Below are 20,405 nucleotides of genomic sequence, written 5' to 3' on the forward strand. Positions count from 1 at the left end.
CAGCTTTGGGATGGAGAGGGAAAACTGCTGCCGAGGGGCACATTTGAAACTCTCTGAATTTTGCTCCTGATGCCTCAGATGTGGTGATTCACATGCCTTGCTCCCCTCTGCCTTCACTGGAAGAGCAGGCAAAGCCTTCATTTTATTTGGAGGCTATGTTCAGAGCTCATGGGTGTCAGCTTTCCATCACCACTGCCTCAGCCTGACTTGGTAATTCCAGCTTTTCCTCTCCAAACCATTTGCTAATCCATCCTTTTTCCCTCTCCACGGTCGGGCTCTGCTCCCTGCCCGCCTCTTCCTGGGGTGGGGGCTCATCTCTGAGGCCCCAAGGGCATCTTCTCCTGGAATTCCCATCCCTTGTAGGTTTTGTCCTGAAGAAGCAACACCCAGTGGGTGGCTGTGGTGGTGTGTGATGCTCCCAAGGGGAAGAGCTCTGGGCAGGAGCTGTATCAAGAGATGGGATGGACGAGTCGGGACTGAAACCGGTCGGCCCAGACGAGCTGAACCTCGGTGTGGATACGTTGTGATCGGGTTCTGTCAGGACGTGCAGGATAAAATCTGAATGCTTAATTTAACTTTGGCAGAGCCAAGCTGGTGCAGACCAGACCAAGCTTTGCATTAAGGAAAACATGAATGTTTCCTTCTTTCCTGCGTGCTGGGGAAACGGGGTCACACGGTGGTAGTGCTGGGCTGAGGAACCAGCTCTGCTGTGGCTCATATTGTCCCACCAGGGGAAAACAGCACCGTTTGGGCTCATCTGCGTCCTCCCAGGCTCTGGATAAACAGGAGTTGAGATTCCTAGTGTTGAGTTTCATGAAGCTTGGCTGCCCCTTCACCTCAGGCTCCTTTTTGTTTCTCGCACCCTCCCCGGCAGGCTCTCGGAGCAACAGGGCTGGTAGCCCTGTGGCTAGTCCTGGTGTTGGGCCTGGGTGAATAGCTGTCCCAAGCATCTTCCCTTGTCCATGTCCCACTAGAGTGACCCCTCCATGGTGTCTCTGGCACATGAGGCAGTAAACTCTTGTTTTCGGGAAGTGCAGGATGTTCAGTGCATGCTTTCTGCTGGCTAAACACAACTTTCCTCCTTGGAGTCCCCGTTCAGTTGGAGATATGGCCATGCTGGGCCTTCCTGCAGTTGATGAGAGCTCTATATTCATACTTGGCAGAGCTATGGGGAGTCTCCCTGGCTTGCTCAGGCTGCCAGGCAGGAATCCAGCCCTGCCCTGCAGTGCTGCAGCTGCTGGTCTCTCTGTCCTGGCCCAGCACAGCCTGGCAAACAATTTCAGTGAAGGCTGAGTCTGGGAGGTACTGACTTAAAAGCAAGAGCTCACAGAGAGAGATACTGTGCCAAAACTTCTGCCAGGTATGCTGTAATCTTAAAAGGACATCCTTTGCTTCAGTACTTTTCCTTATTATACCTCCCTTGTGGCCCCAGCACGGAAGTTGTTGCTTTGAGGTCCTTCCTACTAATTCTGTAGCAATAATTGAGGTGTTTTGTACTGCTTTGGTACTCAGTGAGGTTCCTCATGCTCCCTCAGAGAGTGTGTGACCCAAATGTGAGAGCTGCTGTGGTTGTGTATTTGCCTGAGTTTTATTTGACACTAGCTTTTCCTTTTCTGTAGACCAGTGGAATTCCTCCCCAACACTTAAGTCAGGGGATCTAAAATTAGATACTTCATATCTCAGGCACCATCTTAATGATCTGTGTGAGGTCTTTGGCATTGCTTGAAAATCAGATTACTTACCTCAGTGCTTAAATGAGGATATACACCAAACATTTCCTCTCCAATTCCCCCTACCCCAATTATTGTCCCCAGGTTTTTTTCCACAACGTTTTAATCCTTCACATCCCGTCTCAGCAGCTCCTGGGTCACTCAAGCCAGGGGTTGCTGTTTTAATTGCTGGAGTCTGTGGTGCTGGGTGGTTCTTCTGTGCATGCAGGGTCTGCCACGTCCTGCTCTGCTTCTCCCTCCTCCAGCTGCCCATCCTTGGCTGTGCAGCGAGTGCTCTCATGGATCCATCTGGAGCTCCGTCTCCTGGTCTGAACATTTTCTTGTTCCTCCTCAGTAGAGTTCCTGAGTTCCTTTTAGTGCATTTGGCAAGTGCTGTCCTTGCTGTGTATCAGCAGTTTTCCAGCTCCTTTTGGCACAACCAGAAAGTCCTTTTGAAGCAAAGTGTAATAACAATAACATAGCAGCTAAAGGTAAATAAACAAACCACACCTTATTTTTTATTTCAGCTGCATTTGGGGAACTATTTTTAATTTTTTAAGTAACATATAAATGCACATGCAGTCTTTGTAGCCACCTCTCTTCTTCTTGTCCTCCATGGAGGCCAAATGGGCTCCTTCTTCCCTGCAGCTCCCTCGTGGCTGGGCTTTGTCTGCCCCACAGGCTCCAGGGAGTTGCCCTTGTGGCTTCCCATAGATTTGCTTATGTCTGATGATCTGAAATTAGAATCCTTCCCCTTCTCTGCCCTTTGCTGTAAACGTGTAAAACCTTGCAGATTTCCCTTAGGGAAGAAAGGGGGATTTTCCCACCATTAAAAATGAAAGGCAAGGGAAGGAGAAAGAGTTAAAACATGCTCAGATACTTGTAAAAATGATTAAAAAACAAACAATCCCACAACAGTGCCAATTATTCACATCCCCTCGTATAAATATAGAAACCCTGCAGAGGGGGCTTTCCCTTGGGCTAACTGCTCTGCTCTTCCATTAATTTATTACCAAGGCCCCTCAGTGCTCTGTCAGTGCTCCCGGTTTTGTTTCTTTTAGCTGGGATTTGGGGATGGTTGATTTTCGGCTACATGGAGGTTTTAGGTCTCTTGACAAACCTTCCTGCCTCCCTCTCCTTTTGCCTTTTCTTCCCTCCCTTAGAAATTCTCACCGGGGTGGTGCTCCAGTTGGAGGAGAGCAAGGCTTCCTACACCTTCCCTTTAGGAGTTCTTCACAAAGGGAATGTGGGTTTATTTTTCTTTCCCCTCCTCTTCATCTGGAGCAATCACCAGCATTGTTCTCCCGGCTGTGACAGACACGGAGGTTGCGTGTTAGCGAGACGCTTGCAAAGAGGTTTTGCAATTCCAGGTCTGCTGGCCAATTCTTGGGGGTGTGCAGATGGTCCCCCCAGCCTTGTCTGGATGGTCATTGTCATCAGACTCTGGTCTCAGGAGCAGCCATTCTCCTCAACAGGTAGTATAAGCCGTGGTTGGTTTAAAACAGATTTTTGTCACGAACGAAAATGACATTTTATATGGCGTAGAAAGAAAACATGAAGAGGAGCGTGTTTGTCATTTATTTTCACTGGTTTAAAAGTCAACCAGCTTCTGCAATCCACAGAAGCTGGTCTTGGAGCTCAGTGTCATACAAAGGTTCAGTGGCCCCAAGGCTGACCGAGCTCAAGGAGCGTTTGGACAATGCCCTCAGGGACAGGGTGGGATTGTTGGGGTGTCCTGGGCAGGGCCAGGAGTCGGATTGGATGGTCCTCGTGGGTTCCTTCCAGCTCAGGATATTCCATGATCCATTTCTTGTGGGTTTTATTTTGTGAAGGGCAGCCCAGGGGTATGGGATGGGGAGAGCCAGGGCTGTCAGGCCACCAGAACCCTGGAGCACTCGGGAGCTCTTAGCTTTGTCTCAGGGGAGGTGATGGGACAGATTGATTTCAGCAGCCATTCATATTAACTAGAGGTAATAAAGGCCAACAAAATGTGGCCTCCAGTTACAAATAAAGGGCCTGACTCTCCATTTCAGGAGATGGGATCGAACGCTGGAGTTACAATGGCGTGGGACTGGGAGTGTGGGTGGGGAATACAGCCCAGAGCCACTGATGAATAGTAAGTAGCTTCTGTATGGAATGACTCCTGCTTTCTGTCTCTGTACATGCATCCTGATGGGTTATGGTGGAGTTACTACAGGATGAAAATTTGCTTAATGGCCAGCTGATCTCACATCTGTAGTTGCATTTGGAATCTGACAAAAATGATGCATCATAAAATGAAAAAGTAAAACTAGAAAGTGAGCTGTCGTCCTTCTCACCAGCTGTTCCTGTTCACTGGGCAAGAGGATATACCTGCAAACTGAATTTTTCTTGCTGGAAAGGAAAGGCTCTGCTTTGAAAAGGAGGCTTTTAGAAAACTACAGCTTCCATATTTTTCATCTGTTGATGTTCTTGTTGAATGTCCACGAGCAAAAGGTGTGATGGATTTTTTGCTGCCCTCTTGGCATTGCAAACTGCCCCCAGCACGTGACAGTCAGGGCTCTCTTTGCTGTCCCTGGAATCACAGGTACCAGATGTGAGTAATAAGGTGCTCCTTTAATATATTCTGCTTCCTTACTGTGCATTTAACCCATCCCTGGTGGTTTGCTCCGTGCTCCCTGGGCTGGGATTGACTTCAGTTGCTGGGCGATGAGCCCTGTGGGAACTCCTTGGCCTGGTTTTCCAAGGCGCTGTTTTGTGGCTGTGGAATAAATACAGCTGTGCTGCTTCCAGACCTTCAAAGAACATGAGGAGCTTGCACTGCTGTGTGTAAGGTTGGCAAACACACACCATGGATGTACATGTGTGTGTGTTTAAGATGGAATATTTTGTCTTGAGCATGGAAGTTAGCAAATCTTTATTTGATTGTTTGTTTTTATAATGAGATGAGTTGTTGTTCCACATGTGAGTGTTTCCAATTGTCTGTCTCCCCTGAGAACAGTTCCTGGTGTGTTACTGGTCAGCCTCTCCCTCAGCCAGGCCCCTCTGGCAGAGCAAATGTGTCCAGGGCTCTGTGCTGGGAAGGAAGCCATGAGGCTGTGTTTGCTTCAGCCCTTCCTCCTGGTGGAGGAGCACAGCCATCCCTGTTTGCCAAGACCTTGTTGGAGAGAAGGCCTTGTCTGAGGCTGCTTCAGAGCTCCAGAATTTCTGCTGCAGCAGAGCCTGGGCTGTTGGAGTGAACTAGGAAGCAACAGAACAAGGACCTATCCAGTGCATATCGGACAAAGAGGAAAATGAAAAACTGATGTTCTTCTTGAAAAGCATGACACTCAGGAAAGACTGTCTGAGTCATAAAAGTTGATAGGAGCAAAACTTTTCAGGAAAGGGTCCATGAGTAATGATAAAGCCTTCTCTTCTGGAGGAGCTGTGTGTGCATGGTACTCATCTGCTTGTGGCAGAGGGTGTTGCCAGCCCTTCAAGTGTACCTGGAGGGGAGCAAGGATTTGGATAATGCAGCATCCAGCTGTATACATCCACTTTTTAACAAAGGACTGCAAGGAGAGAAGGATTTTTGCTGAATGAGCACAGGTGGTGTGGGAAGTGACCAGAGTTTGCATCAAAAAAACCTCCTCAAAAGCTATTTCAGGATGGAAAATCTGATAAAATCTGTGTTGTTCTTCTTTCGGTCAAGTTTTCTGGGGCAGTAGCAGGTGGATCTGAACAAAGGTGCTCACAATTCCTTTTCTTTAGGAGGTGAGGAGTGCTCATGCTCTCCATGTGGTGGATGCAGGTGGGGAGCCTCTTGCCTGTAGGACCTTGTTTGTCAGCAAGATTCCCCTCCTGCAAATTATTGGCAGCTGGCATGGTAATGAGTCCATTTCAATATAAATGAGCTTCATTTTATTAATTTCTGCCAGCTCCTGAGCAATTCATGAACTGCTTTCAGATCTCAACCAACAGCTTGGGGGAAGAGAGGGAGGTGGGGAGCAAAGAGGAGAATGTGAAGGAGGAAAAAGAAAATGAGAATATTTTTAGTTTAAAAAGGTGCCAGTGACTCTCATCTCTTCTGAGAATCCAGCCAAGAGCAAGGATTCCCCTTTGCCCACCAAGCAGCTCTAATGACATGAAGGGCATCAGTAATCTCTCCCAAGGTTTTTGTTCCTTGGGACTTTAGGAGAAGTTTATAACTCTCACCACTCTGTGTGCAGTGTTGAGTTGGTGTTTTGCTGCCGGTGCTTGGCTGGGAGAAGGGGAAGTTGATGGGAGATGGATTGGGAAGCACAACCAGCCCTCTGGTGAGTTTGTATCTCCAGGCCTGGAGCACCTGCAAGGGAGCTCAGCAGTGGTATGAGGCCGAGAAAGGGCTGGAATTTGGTACCCACAGGAGTGCACACGTGTGTCTAACCTAAGAGAAGTCGTAAGGACAGTCCTTAGGTCTAAATAAGCACAGACTGGTCTCTTGTATCCGTGCCTTAGTGAGTGCAATTAACCCAACAATCCTTTCACCACACACAAAACACATGTAAATGCTCTGCCCTGATTGTCTGATTCGCCCTTGAAAAATGTTAATGAAATCCCTGCTTGGAAAACCGCCCTTTCTGTAAATTAGACAGTCTGCACAGAGAAATCTCCTGGGAGGCCTCCCAGTTCCTCCCCGGGCTGCTGGGCTCCCCTTTGCTGCCAGTTCAGTCCTGGCTTATTGGAAGGTGCCTCTCCAGGTGTGTTTTTGGTACCTGAGGTTTTCTAGCCCTGCCTGAGACAGACCATCCCCAACAAGGGCACGTTGGTGTCTGTGGGGATTTTGACTGTGGGAAGAGGAGCCCTCCACGTTCTGTTGTTGGGACTGATGGTACCTGGCTGGGTTTTTCATTTATTCTGCCACCATCAGATTTCATCACTGGAATTTGAGCACAGCACTCTCGTGCTGTACTGCCCAGTGTTTCTTAGGTAAGTGATGGTGACAGGCCCTGGCAGAAGATCCTCCTGTACAGCCCTCCCTGCTGACCCTTTGTCTGATTTGTTTTTCTCCCCTCTTTCTCCCCAGGTTTTTGGCATGTAGTCATAGACTCTGACGAGGGAGTAATGGAGTCGCTGAGTGGCAGGTGCTGACAGCTTCTGCAGTCCCAGTAACTGCTCATTTTGGTGTCATTTGCAATTCTGTACCTCTAAATGCCACAGCTCTCTGGGGGAAGGTTGCGCTGGATACCGGTACTGCCTCGGAAGGTACATGTGTGTCCCTGTGTTTTTCTTTAGGAGTTTGCTGTGCTGTGTGATGTTCATGGGAGGGCAAAATGTGGTTACAATGGCTATCAAGCGGCTCCTGGTGACATCCCTTCCTCCCTCTCTCCTCCTCTTACTCGATTTGCCTGCAGGGCCTTTTTGGAGTCCATCCCGTGTTTTAACATGTGTGAGAGCGGCTTACAAAGAAGAAATGGCTGCTTAAAAGGTTCTGATGTGAAAACAATGGAATATGCTGCTGGAGTTTCCGAGAAACTCAAAGGCTTTCTGTGGAATTCCAGCCCCGCTCTTGCCCTCTTGAAAAAGCACATTTTAATTACAATAAAATGTGTGCGTTCACACTTGGTTATTAGTGTTGTACATTTTTCTATGTGGTTCTGGTGAGTTCAGTAAAAAAATCTTTGTTGTTAGCTGGCAGATTTTAGCAGAAGTTTATTTCTGTAGGCTCCTTGCCCGCTGTGGATTTGATCATTGTTCTGGTTCTCACAGCCTTCAAGCTCCGCTCCAGGAGAAAAATACAGATTTGTCACCAGGGCCTCCCACTAGAATCTAATTTTGAATTTGCAATCTGTTGTCTTGTGAGGTTCTTCAAATTTGGTTGGAAATTTAATATATTTCAGATAAATTCTTCTGGAACCTGGTGGTCCAGCCTTTTGCAAGTGTAATAGTTAGTAACTTGGGTTTAATTGAAACGAGTGTTCAATTATTTTTGTTTGTAATTGTTTTAACAAATATTTAATATCGGAGGTAAGGGAAGAGAAGGCAAAATTTTTAAAGAAAATTGTGTTCTTTGAGGGGGCCATCATCGGTGGTCATTTGGAATGTGATAGTCTTTATGTGTAACCATGTTAGACTCATCCAGCAAAACCTCAGCAGTTCAGCCAGAGGTCAGTATGCTTTTCTAGGGTACCTGGTGCAGGGAACACAGCTTTTCCCAAAGCTTTCCTGCAGAATTTGTGTTCTCCCTGCTGACAGCCTAGTGTTGGGTTTTCAAAAAACACATCTCAAACCCCTGTACCCCTCTTGATGTGCAAGCTTGGCTGCAAGATGACTTTCCCAGCCCCTTGAAGACTTGCACAAATTTGACATTTCCCCTGCTCTGAAGCAGGAAGGAGCAGATTTTCTGGGAAAGAGAGCCCCTTCCCAGCACAGCCAGAGCTGGATGGTCAGGCCACCTCTTTGAGGACATGGAGGAACAAGTTGCCACCCCTCATTTGTCTGACTTGGGCTGCAGATACAAATCTGAATCTTCTTCAGTGAGCAACTGAGTCACTGAGCTGGTGCCTCTTCCAGGAGATGTCTGTCTCCCTGCTCTGGTTTTCAAACCCCTCCCTCTCAGAGCCCTTAGTCAAAGGCAGCGTATTCCCACAAAAAGTTTGGGTTTTGATGAATCAACGTTTTCTGCTGAGAAGTATCCAAGCAGTCGTGCTCTCAGCATGGCCTGTGTGATGTCTGGGAGCCTCTGAGTAATTCACAGCAGATTTCTGACACGTCCCAACCCTCGGCTGAGAGAGACAGACCTGTTTTAAAGCATCAAGATGTGTCACACTTGATTTATGTTGTATCCTGGTGGTACCCTTGATAGGTCTTTAATGGTCACCTCTGGGTTTGGTGGGTGAGGTAACAAGGGGAGCCTTTGTCCTCCCAGCACTTGTGTGCAACTCCCATTAATATTACTCATTTTCTTAATTTGATACAGATTTTTTTCACTGAGTGTGCTAAATGCAGTTAAGCCACAGACAGGCAGCATCTGGCAGTCGTAGCTGGAGCAGTTTAAGATGCTTTTGCCTCAGGGTGTCTGCTGTGGCCCGTGGGAGGGGGAGGCTGAGGCTCCCCTCCCCTGCCCAGCTCCTGCCAGCTGAGGACTCCGGCATCTGCTCCAGTGCCAATTCATGTTTCAGGGCTGGCTTTCCACATCTGCTTGGGCTCACCTAAGAGCTCACTGCTGCCAGAAAATGCAGGGGTGCCATCCACTGTCCCCTCTTCCCTGGCCCCTCTGACTGGTGCTGCCCCTTCCTCTCCCTGCTGTGTCCCCACATGGGCACCCTTGTGTTGCCCCTGGCACGTACCAGATCAGCTCATTAGCTCAGCAAAAACTAACTAATAAACTTTTTTTTTTTAACCTTGGATTTATTTTCTGCTGTTTTAGTGGACTCTGCTGCATGAACCACTTGAATTGGTTCAGGGTAACTGGTGGAAATGTGGAGGGGAGGCAGAAATGGGGGTGAGAAAGTAGGGTGGGGGTCCCTTTCAGAGGACCCCACAAACAGTCCCTCTCAGCTTGACCTGATGGGGTTGACTGTCCCTACCCAGGGTGTGTCCTGCATCTCCCAGGGCAGATGGGCTCTGCCAGGGGATGGTGACAAGCCTCGGGGATGGCACTGTCTTGTATTGCTGCAGCTGGATCAGTGCACCACCTCTGCCTGCAGCCCTCTGGCACCCGCCCACCGCCCAGCATTCCTACGAACCTGCAGTGTAATGCCAGGGAAGTCAGTGGGATTAGGGCAGGAGTGAGGTCTGGGTTTATCTCAGGGCAGATCCACCCGAAGTGCCAATCCCCGGGATTAAAAAGGGACAGCTCTTTACTTTGAAGTCTGACACTTCTTGCAATTACTTAGCAGGTACTTCTCATTGTGTGAAATCACTCCCTAAACATTCCTGCTGCTGTCTGCAGGGGTTCCTGAGCTGCTGTTCCTTTCTTTGCTGGTCATTTGTGGTTCTGTTGCTTTTTGGCTGGGTGAGGTGTTGCCTGGTGTGGATGGAGATTGTGTCAGGGTGGTGGCACAGGGCAGCTTTCCAGAGCTGCTTCCATCAGCCGGGGGATGCTCCTGCCCTTCTGCAGCTTTGGTTTGGAAGGTAAAGAGTCACTCTTCAATCTCTCCGGGTTTCAAGAGGACTTTAAAAACTGCTTTTTCTCCTTAGGTAGAGAAGTGATGGTGTGGCTGGAGACTGGGGGATAAATGGCTGCAGGCTCTGCTGGGCTGTGCAGCCCATGGAAATCCTGCCTGGAAATCCTGCCGACTGGAAGTGTGGTTAGCAGGGAGCTCAGAACTGAGGCAGCTAGAAGCATTGCCCCAAGGGTTCCTTTTGCAGCATGGGGAGTGTTAAGGCCTGGTTTTAGATATCTGTGGAAGAAAAAATACAAGTTTTGTGCTTTAAAGTGTTCTAGAAGCAAAAGCTGGCTGAGTTTTTGTTTCAGTCTGGCCTGTATCGAAGGGCTGTAGCTTTTAAAGGATAAACCATGTTTAGGGGTTGATAATGCTGTCTTTTCTTTTAAACTTTCTCTCTCTTCAGTGCATTTATTTTTCTAAACAATGTGTGATAACCAAGTCATGGCAGCCAAAGGGAGTTCTGCCATTCATTTCAGTAGACATGGGGAATTTCCTGGTGGAGTTTACTTCAAATGAGATTTTATTTATTTTAGATACAGAAATGTCCAGATATTTATGGAGGTGTCTGTTGCTTCAGCACTGAACAGACTTTTAGCCTCAGCCATGACCCATTTCCCTGGTTAGAGGAGCAGAAGCAGAGTCCTCTGGCTGTAGTCAGAAGTGTCACTGCAGAGTTCAGTCCTGCTGTACACCTCTAGGGCAGAAGTGCTGTCCCTGTGTTTAATGCTATTGATTCCTCACTTTCCATGGAATTTATGTAGGGCTAATTCAGTGTTGTGCAGCAGCAATGGTGTGTATTTAGATATTTAGAGGGAAAATGCATGGTCACATTCATTCTACCAGCATGTGGCTCAGAACCCATCAGGGCATCCTGGCAAAGGAGAGGAAAATGCCCCAAGAAATTAAAAACTCCATTGTTTTACTCTTGGGGGAGCTTTTTTCTCTTCAGCCAAGACGAATGGAAATACCTCAAAAAAAAGATGTTTTGCCTTGGAATTTCTGTTCAAGACTGATGGACTGTTTATATAGTTGTCTCATGTGTAATTCGGGATCTCCTGTTTAATTTTGAATGGCTGTGAACTTCAGCATTTACTTTTCTTATTATTCTTCTTGCTCTTTGGCCAGAAGGACCCAGTACTACTTATAAAATATTTCTGACATTTGTTGAGTGAGATCACAGACCTCAAAGTGTTTTCCAAAGGTTGAACCAGATCATCACTCCCACCTTCTGGATGGGAAACCTGTTTCCCGGCGGGATGTGCACGGGTGAATAATGCAGGAGGATGGGGATGGGGACAGAAACCCAGTCCCTGCATTCCAGCTCAGATCAAAGCACTTGGATCTAGCTATCTGCTTCAGAGGGAGTGGGAAGGAAAGGTTATTTTTGTATAGTCTGAGTCACTCATGCTAATTTATTTTTCATAATATGGCTTTCTTGTGTGGGGCTTTCTGTACCTGCTTAATGTTGCACTGTTTTTTTTGTTCCAGAAATCAAACCTGTCATTAGCTTGCTGCCAAATGGTAGGATTTGTAGTTTGCTCTTTGGTGCTTTAGCTTGCTGTTCCTAGCCAAAAAAGAAAGTGAAATCTCAGATAAAGGTGTACATCCCTCTACTTTTCGGCATCTTGTTACATGCAGATAAGCAAGAGCTGTTGATTTTTTTGAGTTTGTTGGCTGGAATGACAAAGCTGACGCTGAGAGTCGAGTGAATGTGTGCAGAGCTGAGATTGCACTTTGGTGCTAAGCTGGTTCCAGTTCACGCCAGGCTTCAAGGCTCAATCTTTCCCTCTAGAATTCTACACTCTTCATTTACACCAGCAGGGCTGTTTCCTACATTCTCATTTAACAGAGTTGTATTTCTAAGTTTGCTGGTACAGCTGCTTAATTAATTCTGTGGGATTAGCTGCTGTAGTTACAGCGGGTCCTGTGAGACCCGGTGGACTCTGTGGTGCAGGGCTTGGGACAGGTTCAGTAATTAAGAAGAAAAAGGCTGGTTTTGGTGTCGTGGGTGTTTCTATGTGTCTCCTTCCTGCGCGTGTTTGGCCACAGCCCGTAACGGTGCCGCTCTCTCCCCTCGCAGACTGTGACGCCATGGGGAACGCGGAGAGCCAGAGCGTGGAGCACGCCTTCTACGGGGACAAGCACACCAGCCTGGGCCGCAAGCACACCTCCCGCTCCCTGCGCCTCTCCAACAAAGCCTCCCGCCGCTCCCGCCACGCCTCCTCCGGCAAAATCATCCACCGCAACTCGGAGGTGAGCACCCGCTCCAGCAGCACGCCCAGCATCCCCCAGTCCCTGGCGGAGAACGGCCTGGAGCCCTTCGCCCCAGAGGCCAACCTGGAGGACTTTGGGAGCCCCATGTGGGTGGACCGCGTGGACATGGGCCTGCGGCCCGTGTCCTACCATACTGACTCGTCAGTGACGCCCAGCGTGGACAGCAGCACCGTCCTCACGGCCGCCTCCGTGCAGAGCATGCCTGGCTCGGAGGAGAGCAGGCTCTACGGCGACGAGCCGCCCTTCCTGGCGGAGGGCGATGGCAGGGGACACCGGTACGCGGCCAACGGGACCGGCTTCATGGACACAGCCAGCTTCAAGAAGAAGCGCTCCAAGTCCGCCGACATCTGGCGCGAGGACAGCCTGGAGTTCTCGCTCTCCGACCTCAGCCAGGAGCACTTGACGAGCAACGAGGAGATCCTGGGCTTGGCCGAGGAGAAGGACGCTGAGGCCGCCCCGGGCACGGAGGCCGGGGGCAGCCCCCAGCCCCTGGTCGCCTGCCAACGTGCCAACTCCATGAGTGACTTGTATTCCCCCAAAACCCCGGGTGCTGCCATGAACGGGGGCCCGCGGAACGCCTTCGGAGGGTACTGCCGGAACCTGGTGTCCGACATCCCGGATATCGGGAGCCATAAGATGGCCTCGGTCACCACCGAGGATGCGCCTTCTTCCTACAGCAACTACAACACGCTGCCCTGCAGGAAGTCACACTGCCTCTCCGAAGGGGCCACCAACCCCCAGATCAGCCACAGCAGCAGCATGCAGGGCAGGAGGGCCAAAACCACTCAGGTAAGATACTTTTCTCCTATGATGTGGCATTTGCTGAGCTGGGTCTGTAGATAGAAGGTTTTCCAGGTTCTCCCAGGCTCTGTTTTCCTTCAACACCCCTTTTCCAAGAAGAGGGGTGTTTCCAGGACAGAGCTGAACTAGCCGATCTCCAGAGCTGTCTTGATCCCATCACTGCTTCCTTCCTTATTTGCAGCTCTCTTTGGGCCTTTTCCACTCTCTGCTGCCTCTGGAAAAGATAAATCTGCATTTGCCAGCTAAAGTATTTCCTGCATGCTTTGCAGTGCTGACAATGCCTTTTTTCCCAGGGTAGCTGCCAAATTGCATCACTCCACTGCAGAGCTTGTGCGTGTTGTGTCCCCCCTGTCTGCCCTCCCTGCCCTGTCACCCTCCCCTGCCTGCACCCTGTGAGCACTCGTGGCTGGAGGCAAAGAAACCCGTGAGTGTTTCCCCTCCCCTCTGTAGTAAACACTGGCTGGGCTGAAATTTCACTCTTCCAGTTAGCTGACATTCACATCTGTGCAAAACGTCACCCCACAGCAGTGCTGTCCCTGCACAGGGGGCTGCTGTAAACTGAGAAATGGTGGGGGATGGAGATGAAGGGGGAAGATGCTGCTTCTCCGAGCCAGGGAGGACTTGTGCCCTCATCCTTCCAACAGACAGCACAGAGCCAAGAGGAGCTTTGCTGTTGGGTGCCCCTCCAAACACCACTCCTGCAATCCTGCTGCTGGGATTTTACTCTTAGTTGCCCTGCTTTTCTTGGCCTGGTGCAGTTACATAGCACCACAAACAGTGGTTCTGCTGGCAGATCAGTGGCAGAGAGGGAGATACCAGGAGAGAGGAGCCTGTGCCCCCACCTCGGCTGGCACTGACTCGTGGGAGCTGCTGGGATGGGGTTGCTGAGTGACTTCCTGGCTGTGCTTGACCTGTGGAGATGCTCTGCTTCCAAATACAAAAATGACATGCTGGGACAGATGCTGCAGCATCCCACAACAGCAGCTTTTGTGCTTCAAAATCAGCTCTTGGTTTTTGGAGGTAAAGCCCCTTGGTGCACCAGCAGGATAAAAACCAAGACAACAACAACAAGCAAAAAAAAAAAAAAAAGATGTTACTTGGCAGCCTTGGAGGTAACAGCTTTTGTGGAGATTGTTAGGTGCAACTGCTGCCTCCAGCCTGCTTTCAAGAAAAGGAGAACAGTGTTGGTGGTGAACAGCAAAGCATTTGTTTTTCATCGTCTTGGTGCCTGTCCTGGCATTCAGAAGATTCCTTTGAGGCAGGTAGTGAAAGTTATGAATTTAAGTAGTATTTTGTGAGGCCTCAGCCATGCCCAGGGAAATAATTTTGTGGGGCTGGTTTCACTAGATGTATCTCTCCTGAGACTGCAGATGGTGGCTATAAGGAGTCTCAGCAGTGATTATTACCACGGATAAATTCAACAAAATTAAAGCTTTGGAAAGGTCAAAATTCCTCCTCTCAAGTCTTTAATCCCAGCAGCATCCAGTAAGTATAAGATTCTTGTCAGCAGTGAAGTCATGTTAGCCCAAGCCTCCCTTTAGCAAGCTTAGGGAAATGACTGTCATTATGTGTTTGATAGAGCGAAAAGGAAGTCCAAATTTGCACACAAAGTGAAAGGAGTAGTTCCTTGGTGAACCTGATGAGGTGGCTTTGGAGGGAAGTGACCAAGCTGTGTCTGTGCCAGGTCCCCAGTCTAACAGTGTCTCAGCACTTTCCTCCTCTTTACTCATCACCCCTGTGTGAAGTGGAGAGTGATGGTAGTGGGAGCTGAGGTGCAGAGCTGAAGGCCTTGCTGCTTTGCTGTTAATGCGCTCCTTGGCACTGTGTTGGCACCTTTTATCTCTCTCTGCCCTCCCAGAGTTTCAACACTTTCTACACGAGCTTCGCACTCTCGCTGACCACGCTGAGCAGTGCCCCAGAGCCTGTGTGTGTGTCATCAGGCTGTGGAGCAGTTCATGCTGCAAAAACAACTCAGTGCACTGAGGCAAAAACTTTGTGTTTTTATCAGCCTTTTGAACTGCCTCCCCCATCCCAATGTCACGAAATAGGAATTACATCTTAGGGCCACAGGGGCACCACACAAAGGTGACCCAGAGCCAAGTGTAATGTGGTGTTGGACACAGTTTTCCCTCTTGGCCTCCAGGCCAGTGACCTGTCACTCCTCTCTGGTGTTTCAGTGCAGAGGTAGCTTCCTTTTTCAGAGTCACCTCATGGAACCTCAAAGCCAGGGGTGAGGTTTCTGCCCAGATCTCTGTTGCCAGTCCTCACAAGAATTTGGGGTTGTGTTAGTCAGTGGGGTGTTTTTTCAGTTTTTGGAAAGTTGTAGCTTGGATATTTGCCTAGTTTTTTAGTCTCAGCTGCCCTGGAAGGTCCTGATGGTCACTTGTATGTGTCTTTTGACTAGTCTAGTTCTGTGCATCACCATGGTTTCTATATGTTAAATTCACTAGAAGTTGTGACTAGCTGTATTTTTTGTGCTGTGCTGACCACTGGAAAAATTCATCCTGGAATGTGTCACAGAAACAAGGTGCCAGAATCATGGCTGTACATGTCTTGTTCTAATGCCTTATCCATGGGTTCTTTGCAAGTACGTGGCTTACATTAAAAGGGGAAAAAAACCCACCCCAAAACACAGCAGAAAATCTCTCCCTTCCAAATTTAAACCTTAAATTGAATGGTGGGAGTCACTCTCCACTAATTGAGGAGAGCTTTATGGAGAGATAATTACATTCAATGTGCACAAGCGATTAGTGCTCACAGGGTGGCTCTGGGGCACCCACGCAGCAGCTCTGCTTCCTAACATTTTAACATTAGGGATTTGGATCTGCTGAGCGAGACTTCCCAGAGAGCTCTGCTGGGATCATGTTGGGCTTTTGGAGCTGATGTGATGTAGGTGGAAAGGGCTTAATTGGCTGACATTTTCACCCATTTTTGCTTGAAGGGAGACAAACACTGTTTGGATACGGCTTGTTCCGTCTGTGGGCTGTGAGATCCCCAGGATCCTACAGCCTGTTTGTTGGGATCCAGATTTTGTGAAATGGTCCTGTTGTGTCCTGTTTGTAGCTAAACATCTGCCTGCAGGAGACTCCCTCCTCCTCCTCCTGCTCCTCCTGATAGATGTTCAGGGACAAATGTAACCCGCTGTTTCCCTGCTGTTACGAGCCCTAATTGAAGTTTCAAGAAGGGAATTTGCCCAGAGAAACTGTGGCTGCCCCATCCCTGGAAGTGTTCCAGGCCTAGTTGGATGGGGTTTGGAGCAACCTGGTCTAGTGGAAAGTGTCCCTGCCCATGGCAGGGAGTGGAACTGGATGGTCTTTAAGGTCTCTTCTGACCCAAACCCTTCTATGATTCCTTGAATTAGGGGATGGGAACACTGAGATATGGCTTTGTGCCACTTCCAAGCCTGTCTTGCCACCTCCTTATTCCATTCCATGTCTGCGGGGGACTGATGGTGTTTTACAAGCATTTTTAGAGCATGGTGAGGACCCTGTGTGCTGTAAAATCCAGGGGGACACAGTGGCCAAAGTGTTTCCCCGTGGTCCCCTCTCACAAGGAGGATGGCTCCTTCCCTCGTTCCTCTCCGAGCTTTTTGATTTCCTCTGGAAAGCTCAATTCCAGTGTTCCCATGGGGCACTCCAGTTTGTTTACAGGACTTTTGAGAAGGAGCAACAGCTCTGCAGGGAAAACAAAGGATTTTTTACTGTGTCCAGTGCAGTGTTAGTTGTGAAACAGAGAAGGGAGAAAGGGAACAAACTTCCTGTCCGACTGACTTGGAAACTGCACCGGCTTCAGCGCCAGCCCCAGGCTGCATCCTTGGCATGTTAAATCCCCTTTTGTCCAATTTTCTTCAAATTTATTACTATTTTTAGGCCTCTCTAGGTAGCCTGAAGGAATTTGGGATCCTCAAACCTTAAAAAAAAAATGAAATCCTACGTAAAAAATTTTTTACAGAATATGCAGGAGATGAAACCAGGGGGTTTTGTGGGAATTAGATCAGGGCATACAGAGAAACCAGTCTAAATATAGATAGTCTTTCCAGTCGATATTATTTTATTTTACTATCTCAGGGAATTTTGTAACAGGTAATAGTGTCCCATTATGCTCCATAGGATGGCTGAACTCCAGAGAGCTGATACTTGGGTTTCAGTTGTGTGAAACTTTTTCACAAAATGGTTTTGTGGCATAGAGGATGTCACCTCAACATGTACAAATACCACACTGGGTCAGTTCCATGAAAGCAGCATCCAGCCTAATACCTTGATCCCCCACTACCAACTGCCCAGGAAAAGAAGAAAGAAACTGGGAGAGTACGAGGTGAACTTTCCTTTAGGGCAGAAGATTAGAGATTTGAGCTTCCTGTGCAAGGAATGCATCCAAGGCTGTTGGGTTGACCTGTCCCCCATGAATTCTCTTTTATGAAATAATTTTCTGCTCCTGGCTTCCCCTGCATCCTGTTCACTCTCTGCAGAGCACTTGTGACCTTCCAGCCTGCTCTTATAGCCCTCCTTGGCCATGGCTTTTCCAGGCAGAGCATCTCTAGCAGCTGAAGCTCTGCTCCTATTAAAGCAATCCTGTCTGTAGTCTGGAAAACAGGGCTGTTTTCAACCTAAGTGTGATTCCTAATCAGACTGACACAGACCTTTAATCTTAGTTGTTTGACTCCAGATGGAATCAAGGAAAGAAATACAGACAAAGTCGTGCATCGTTAAATGATAATTAATGACACGTAGGTTAGTAAGTAGCTAAAATCAGGCTGTTCCTGGTTTGCAGCTGCAGTGTGGATGTCGCTGATTCCAGCCCTGGTTCCCGCAGTGCCTTTCAGACAGAGGTTGTTCCCAAGGTCTCGGATGCAGCCTGAGCCAAATCTCCCAGAAGCTGGAGATCTGTGAGCGGGAAGATTTGGCTCAGGTGGCTCATGGAGCTGAATCCCCCTGGGGAGCACAGGTCACTGTGCTGAGCCCCCAGGCAAACAGCCCTGTTAAACCCAAATGTCTCTGCCTCCAGCCACCAGCCACAGGGCTCCCAGGGAAGGAAGGGCTGGGAATGGGCTGGGGGAAGGGGAAACCACAGGCTCTTGTGGCAGCCTGAGCTTGCACCAGTGTGAACTCCTTGTGAATCCACATCTTGGGTGCTGGTGTGGTGGGTGTGAATGACCAGCCCCATTTAAAGTCTAGACCAAATAGCCTGGCTGACTGGAAGTGGATTCAGAGTGAGCCTGGAGGAAGGTCTTCCCTGCTCTGTCACTGGGCTGCCCTTCCCACATGGAGGAGATTAGATCAGGTATTTCCTCTTCAAGGTATTTTAAAGCAAATAGTCACTCCCTTCAGAGCACACAACTCTGCCCCAGTATTTTCAGGGAAAGGAGCATGTGAAAATTGGTGTTTTGGTCTTCACTGGCAAATATTTTGATACTCCCTCAAAGATCTTAATTTGTTTTTCTTCCTTCGCTCTTGGTCGAAAGCCAAGGGAAAGCAAGTCACCACTCCTGATATTTGATCTAGCTCCATTCAGGCATGGGTTGTTTCTAAACAGTAATACTTTGTCATTTATACGTCTGAAGTGCTTGTGCCACTGGCAATAATTGTATTCTCAGTACAGTTATACACGCTGCATGTTTTCAGTTTTAAGTATTTTGCACTCAAAAATCACAGACAGGTTGTCCCAGCTGCTTGTTTGCTGGGCTGTGCTTACTTAGATGGATGCAGTTTGCAGGAGTGATCCTTTCCAGTGAAGTGCTCCATCGAAATGTTTCTTCCAGAGAGCTTCAGCATGTGATCCTGTGACTAGTTATCATCCCAGATGACAGGCATTTCCCTGCTCCCTTAAATTGGGTGGTTGTTCAGGTGAACTCCTCCCAGATATGTTTTGATTTCAAGGTGCTGTTCTAGTAGCCCCTTTCCCATATCTGCCCTCTCTGTTGCATTTCTCAGGAAGATTTGCCTCTTCTTGGCTTCAGTGAACAAAAATAACCTAATTCTGTTAGAGCTTGATTCTCCTTCATGGAATTATCTACTTTGGATCTCCACCTTGGAGAGAAGGGTGAAGCTGTCACATGCATTTCCCTGCAGCTTTGTGGGGGACAGTTTCATTTTCAACCCTTTCTATCTCATGACTCCAGGGCTGTACTTTCCTGACTGCTGTGGGAGTCCTTGTGGGTCCATAATTTGCTTTTTAGGGCATCTAAGTCAGGTAAGAAAACCAGGCTCCTTGGAGGGGAATGGATACTCCCATATTTGAGTATCTTCTGGGTGCCTGGTACCTTGTCTGTCCTTCTGTGGTGCCAAATTACTCTGTACAGCACTCACCAAGACAAGTTCACGAAGGAATCCTGGAACCAAATCCACTGAAATCCATGCCTTAAGATTTTCCCAGCAATTATTGCCCAGAAACCTGTGACTGTGATTCATCCTTTTGTAATAAGACTGAAGCTCATTGCTATGAGAAGTATCCAGAAGTATCCAAAGGCTAAGACCTTTTCTGTAGGGAGCAAACTTGCTTTCAGAGAACCATGACCCAAACCTCCTTGCTTATTAAACCCCTCTGAGCAGCTGTGAGGACACATTCAAGAGTTTGTTTGTTTATTTTGTTTCTTTTGTTTATTTCTTGATCTAAAGAGCTGTTGCCCAGTGCAGTGAGTGCACAGAAGTAGGAACCAAAGCTGCTTGTCCATATCAGTATCCCATCTCTTTGAATTCCCAAACAAACCTACCATCTCAGCCTGGTGTCCACATACAAATTGGAGTTGGCTTGTAGCTGTACCTCACTCAACTTGGGAGCCCTCCTGGGAGGTGTAAACAAGACCTGACCAATCCAACAGCAAACTGAGCTGTGGAGCTGCTTTTGTGTTTCTCCACCACAACTTTAAAACCCACTCGGGTTTCAATTCAACCCATTTCTCCCACTCAGGTTTCAATTGCAATTTATGATTTTTGCTTCTTGTTATGTTTTGCATCTTTTCAAGACAGATCAATCTCCTCATGCATTACCAGGTGCTCATGTGACTGTGGAGAAAGGATTTAATTTGGATTTTCAGCAAGCCATTCCTTGACCAGCAAATGATGGTGGAGTCAGTACTGAAAAGAAAGGAAAAACACTTATCAGGCCAATCTTTTTGTACATGGGAGCTTCAAAGGGACACAGTCACATAAAAGCATGCAAACCATCAGGCTGCTCACCCGTTTGAAATGTATCCTGTGGTTCTTGCCTAAGGAGCAGCCAGACAGGTTGTGTGCAATCTCAGGCTCTTGCTGAGCCGTGAGCACCTGATTGCTCTGTTGCTAAACAGGATGGGGAACAAAGGATATGCATTCTCTTGGAGGGACCCTGTTCCAAGGAAAAAACCCACTCAGTCATACTTTTAATCTAATGATTAATTTAGAAAGAAGCATTAACCATGTAAGGAGCTGTTTATATTTGGGAAGTAAGATTTTTTCCCTGCTAAATCAGCCCCCAAGTGGCCATGAATCACTGCTGTCAGTGGGGCAGGAGAAGGTGATTCACCAAGGCATTTCAG

The 20,405-nt window shown here is 48.3% G+C and overlaps 1 protein-coding gene across 1 annotated transcript in view; it reads left to right on the forward strand.

Annotated features, from left to right (window-relative positions):
* Positions 1 to 6,776: 6,776 nt before the first annotated feature.
* Positions 6,777 to 20,405, forward strand: part of TIAM1 (T-cell lymphoma invasion and metastasis 1) — an 82,698-nt gene continuing 69,069 nt past the window's right edge. Inside the window, exons 1-2 of the mRNA XM_017821954.1 lie at positions 6,777 to 6,911; positions 11,898 to 12,880. Coding sequence (XP_017677443.1) covers positions 11,909 to 12,880 — 972 coding nt within the window. The 5' untranslated portion in view covers positions 6,777 to 6,911; positions 11,898 to 11,908. The remainder of the gene's footprint in view (positions 6,912 to 11,897; positions 12,881 to 20,405) is intronic.

The sequence above is a fragment of the Lepidothrix coronata genome, unplaced genomic scaffold, assembly GCF_001604755.1.
Source record: "Lepidothrix coronata isolate B3197 unplaced genomic scaffold, Lepidothrix_coronata-1.0 Scaffold93, whole genome shotgun sequence".
Lineage (NCBI taxonomy): Eukaryota > Metazoa > Chordata > Aves > Passeriformes > Pipridae > Lepidothrix > Lepidothrix coronata.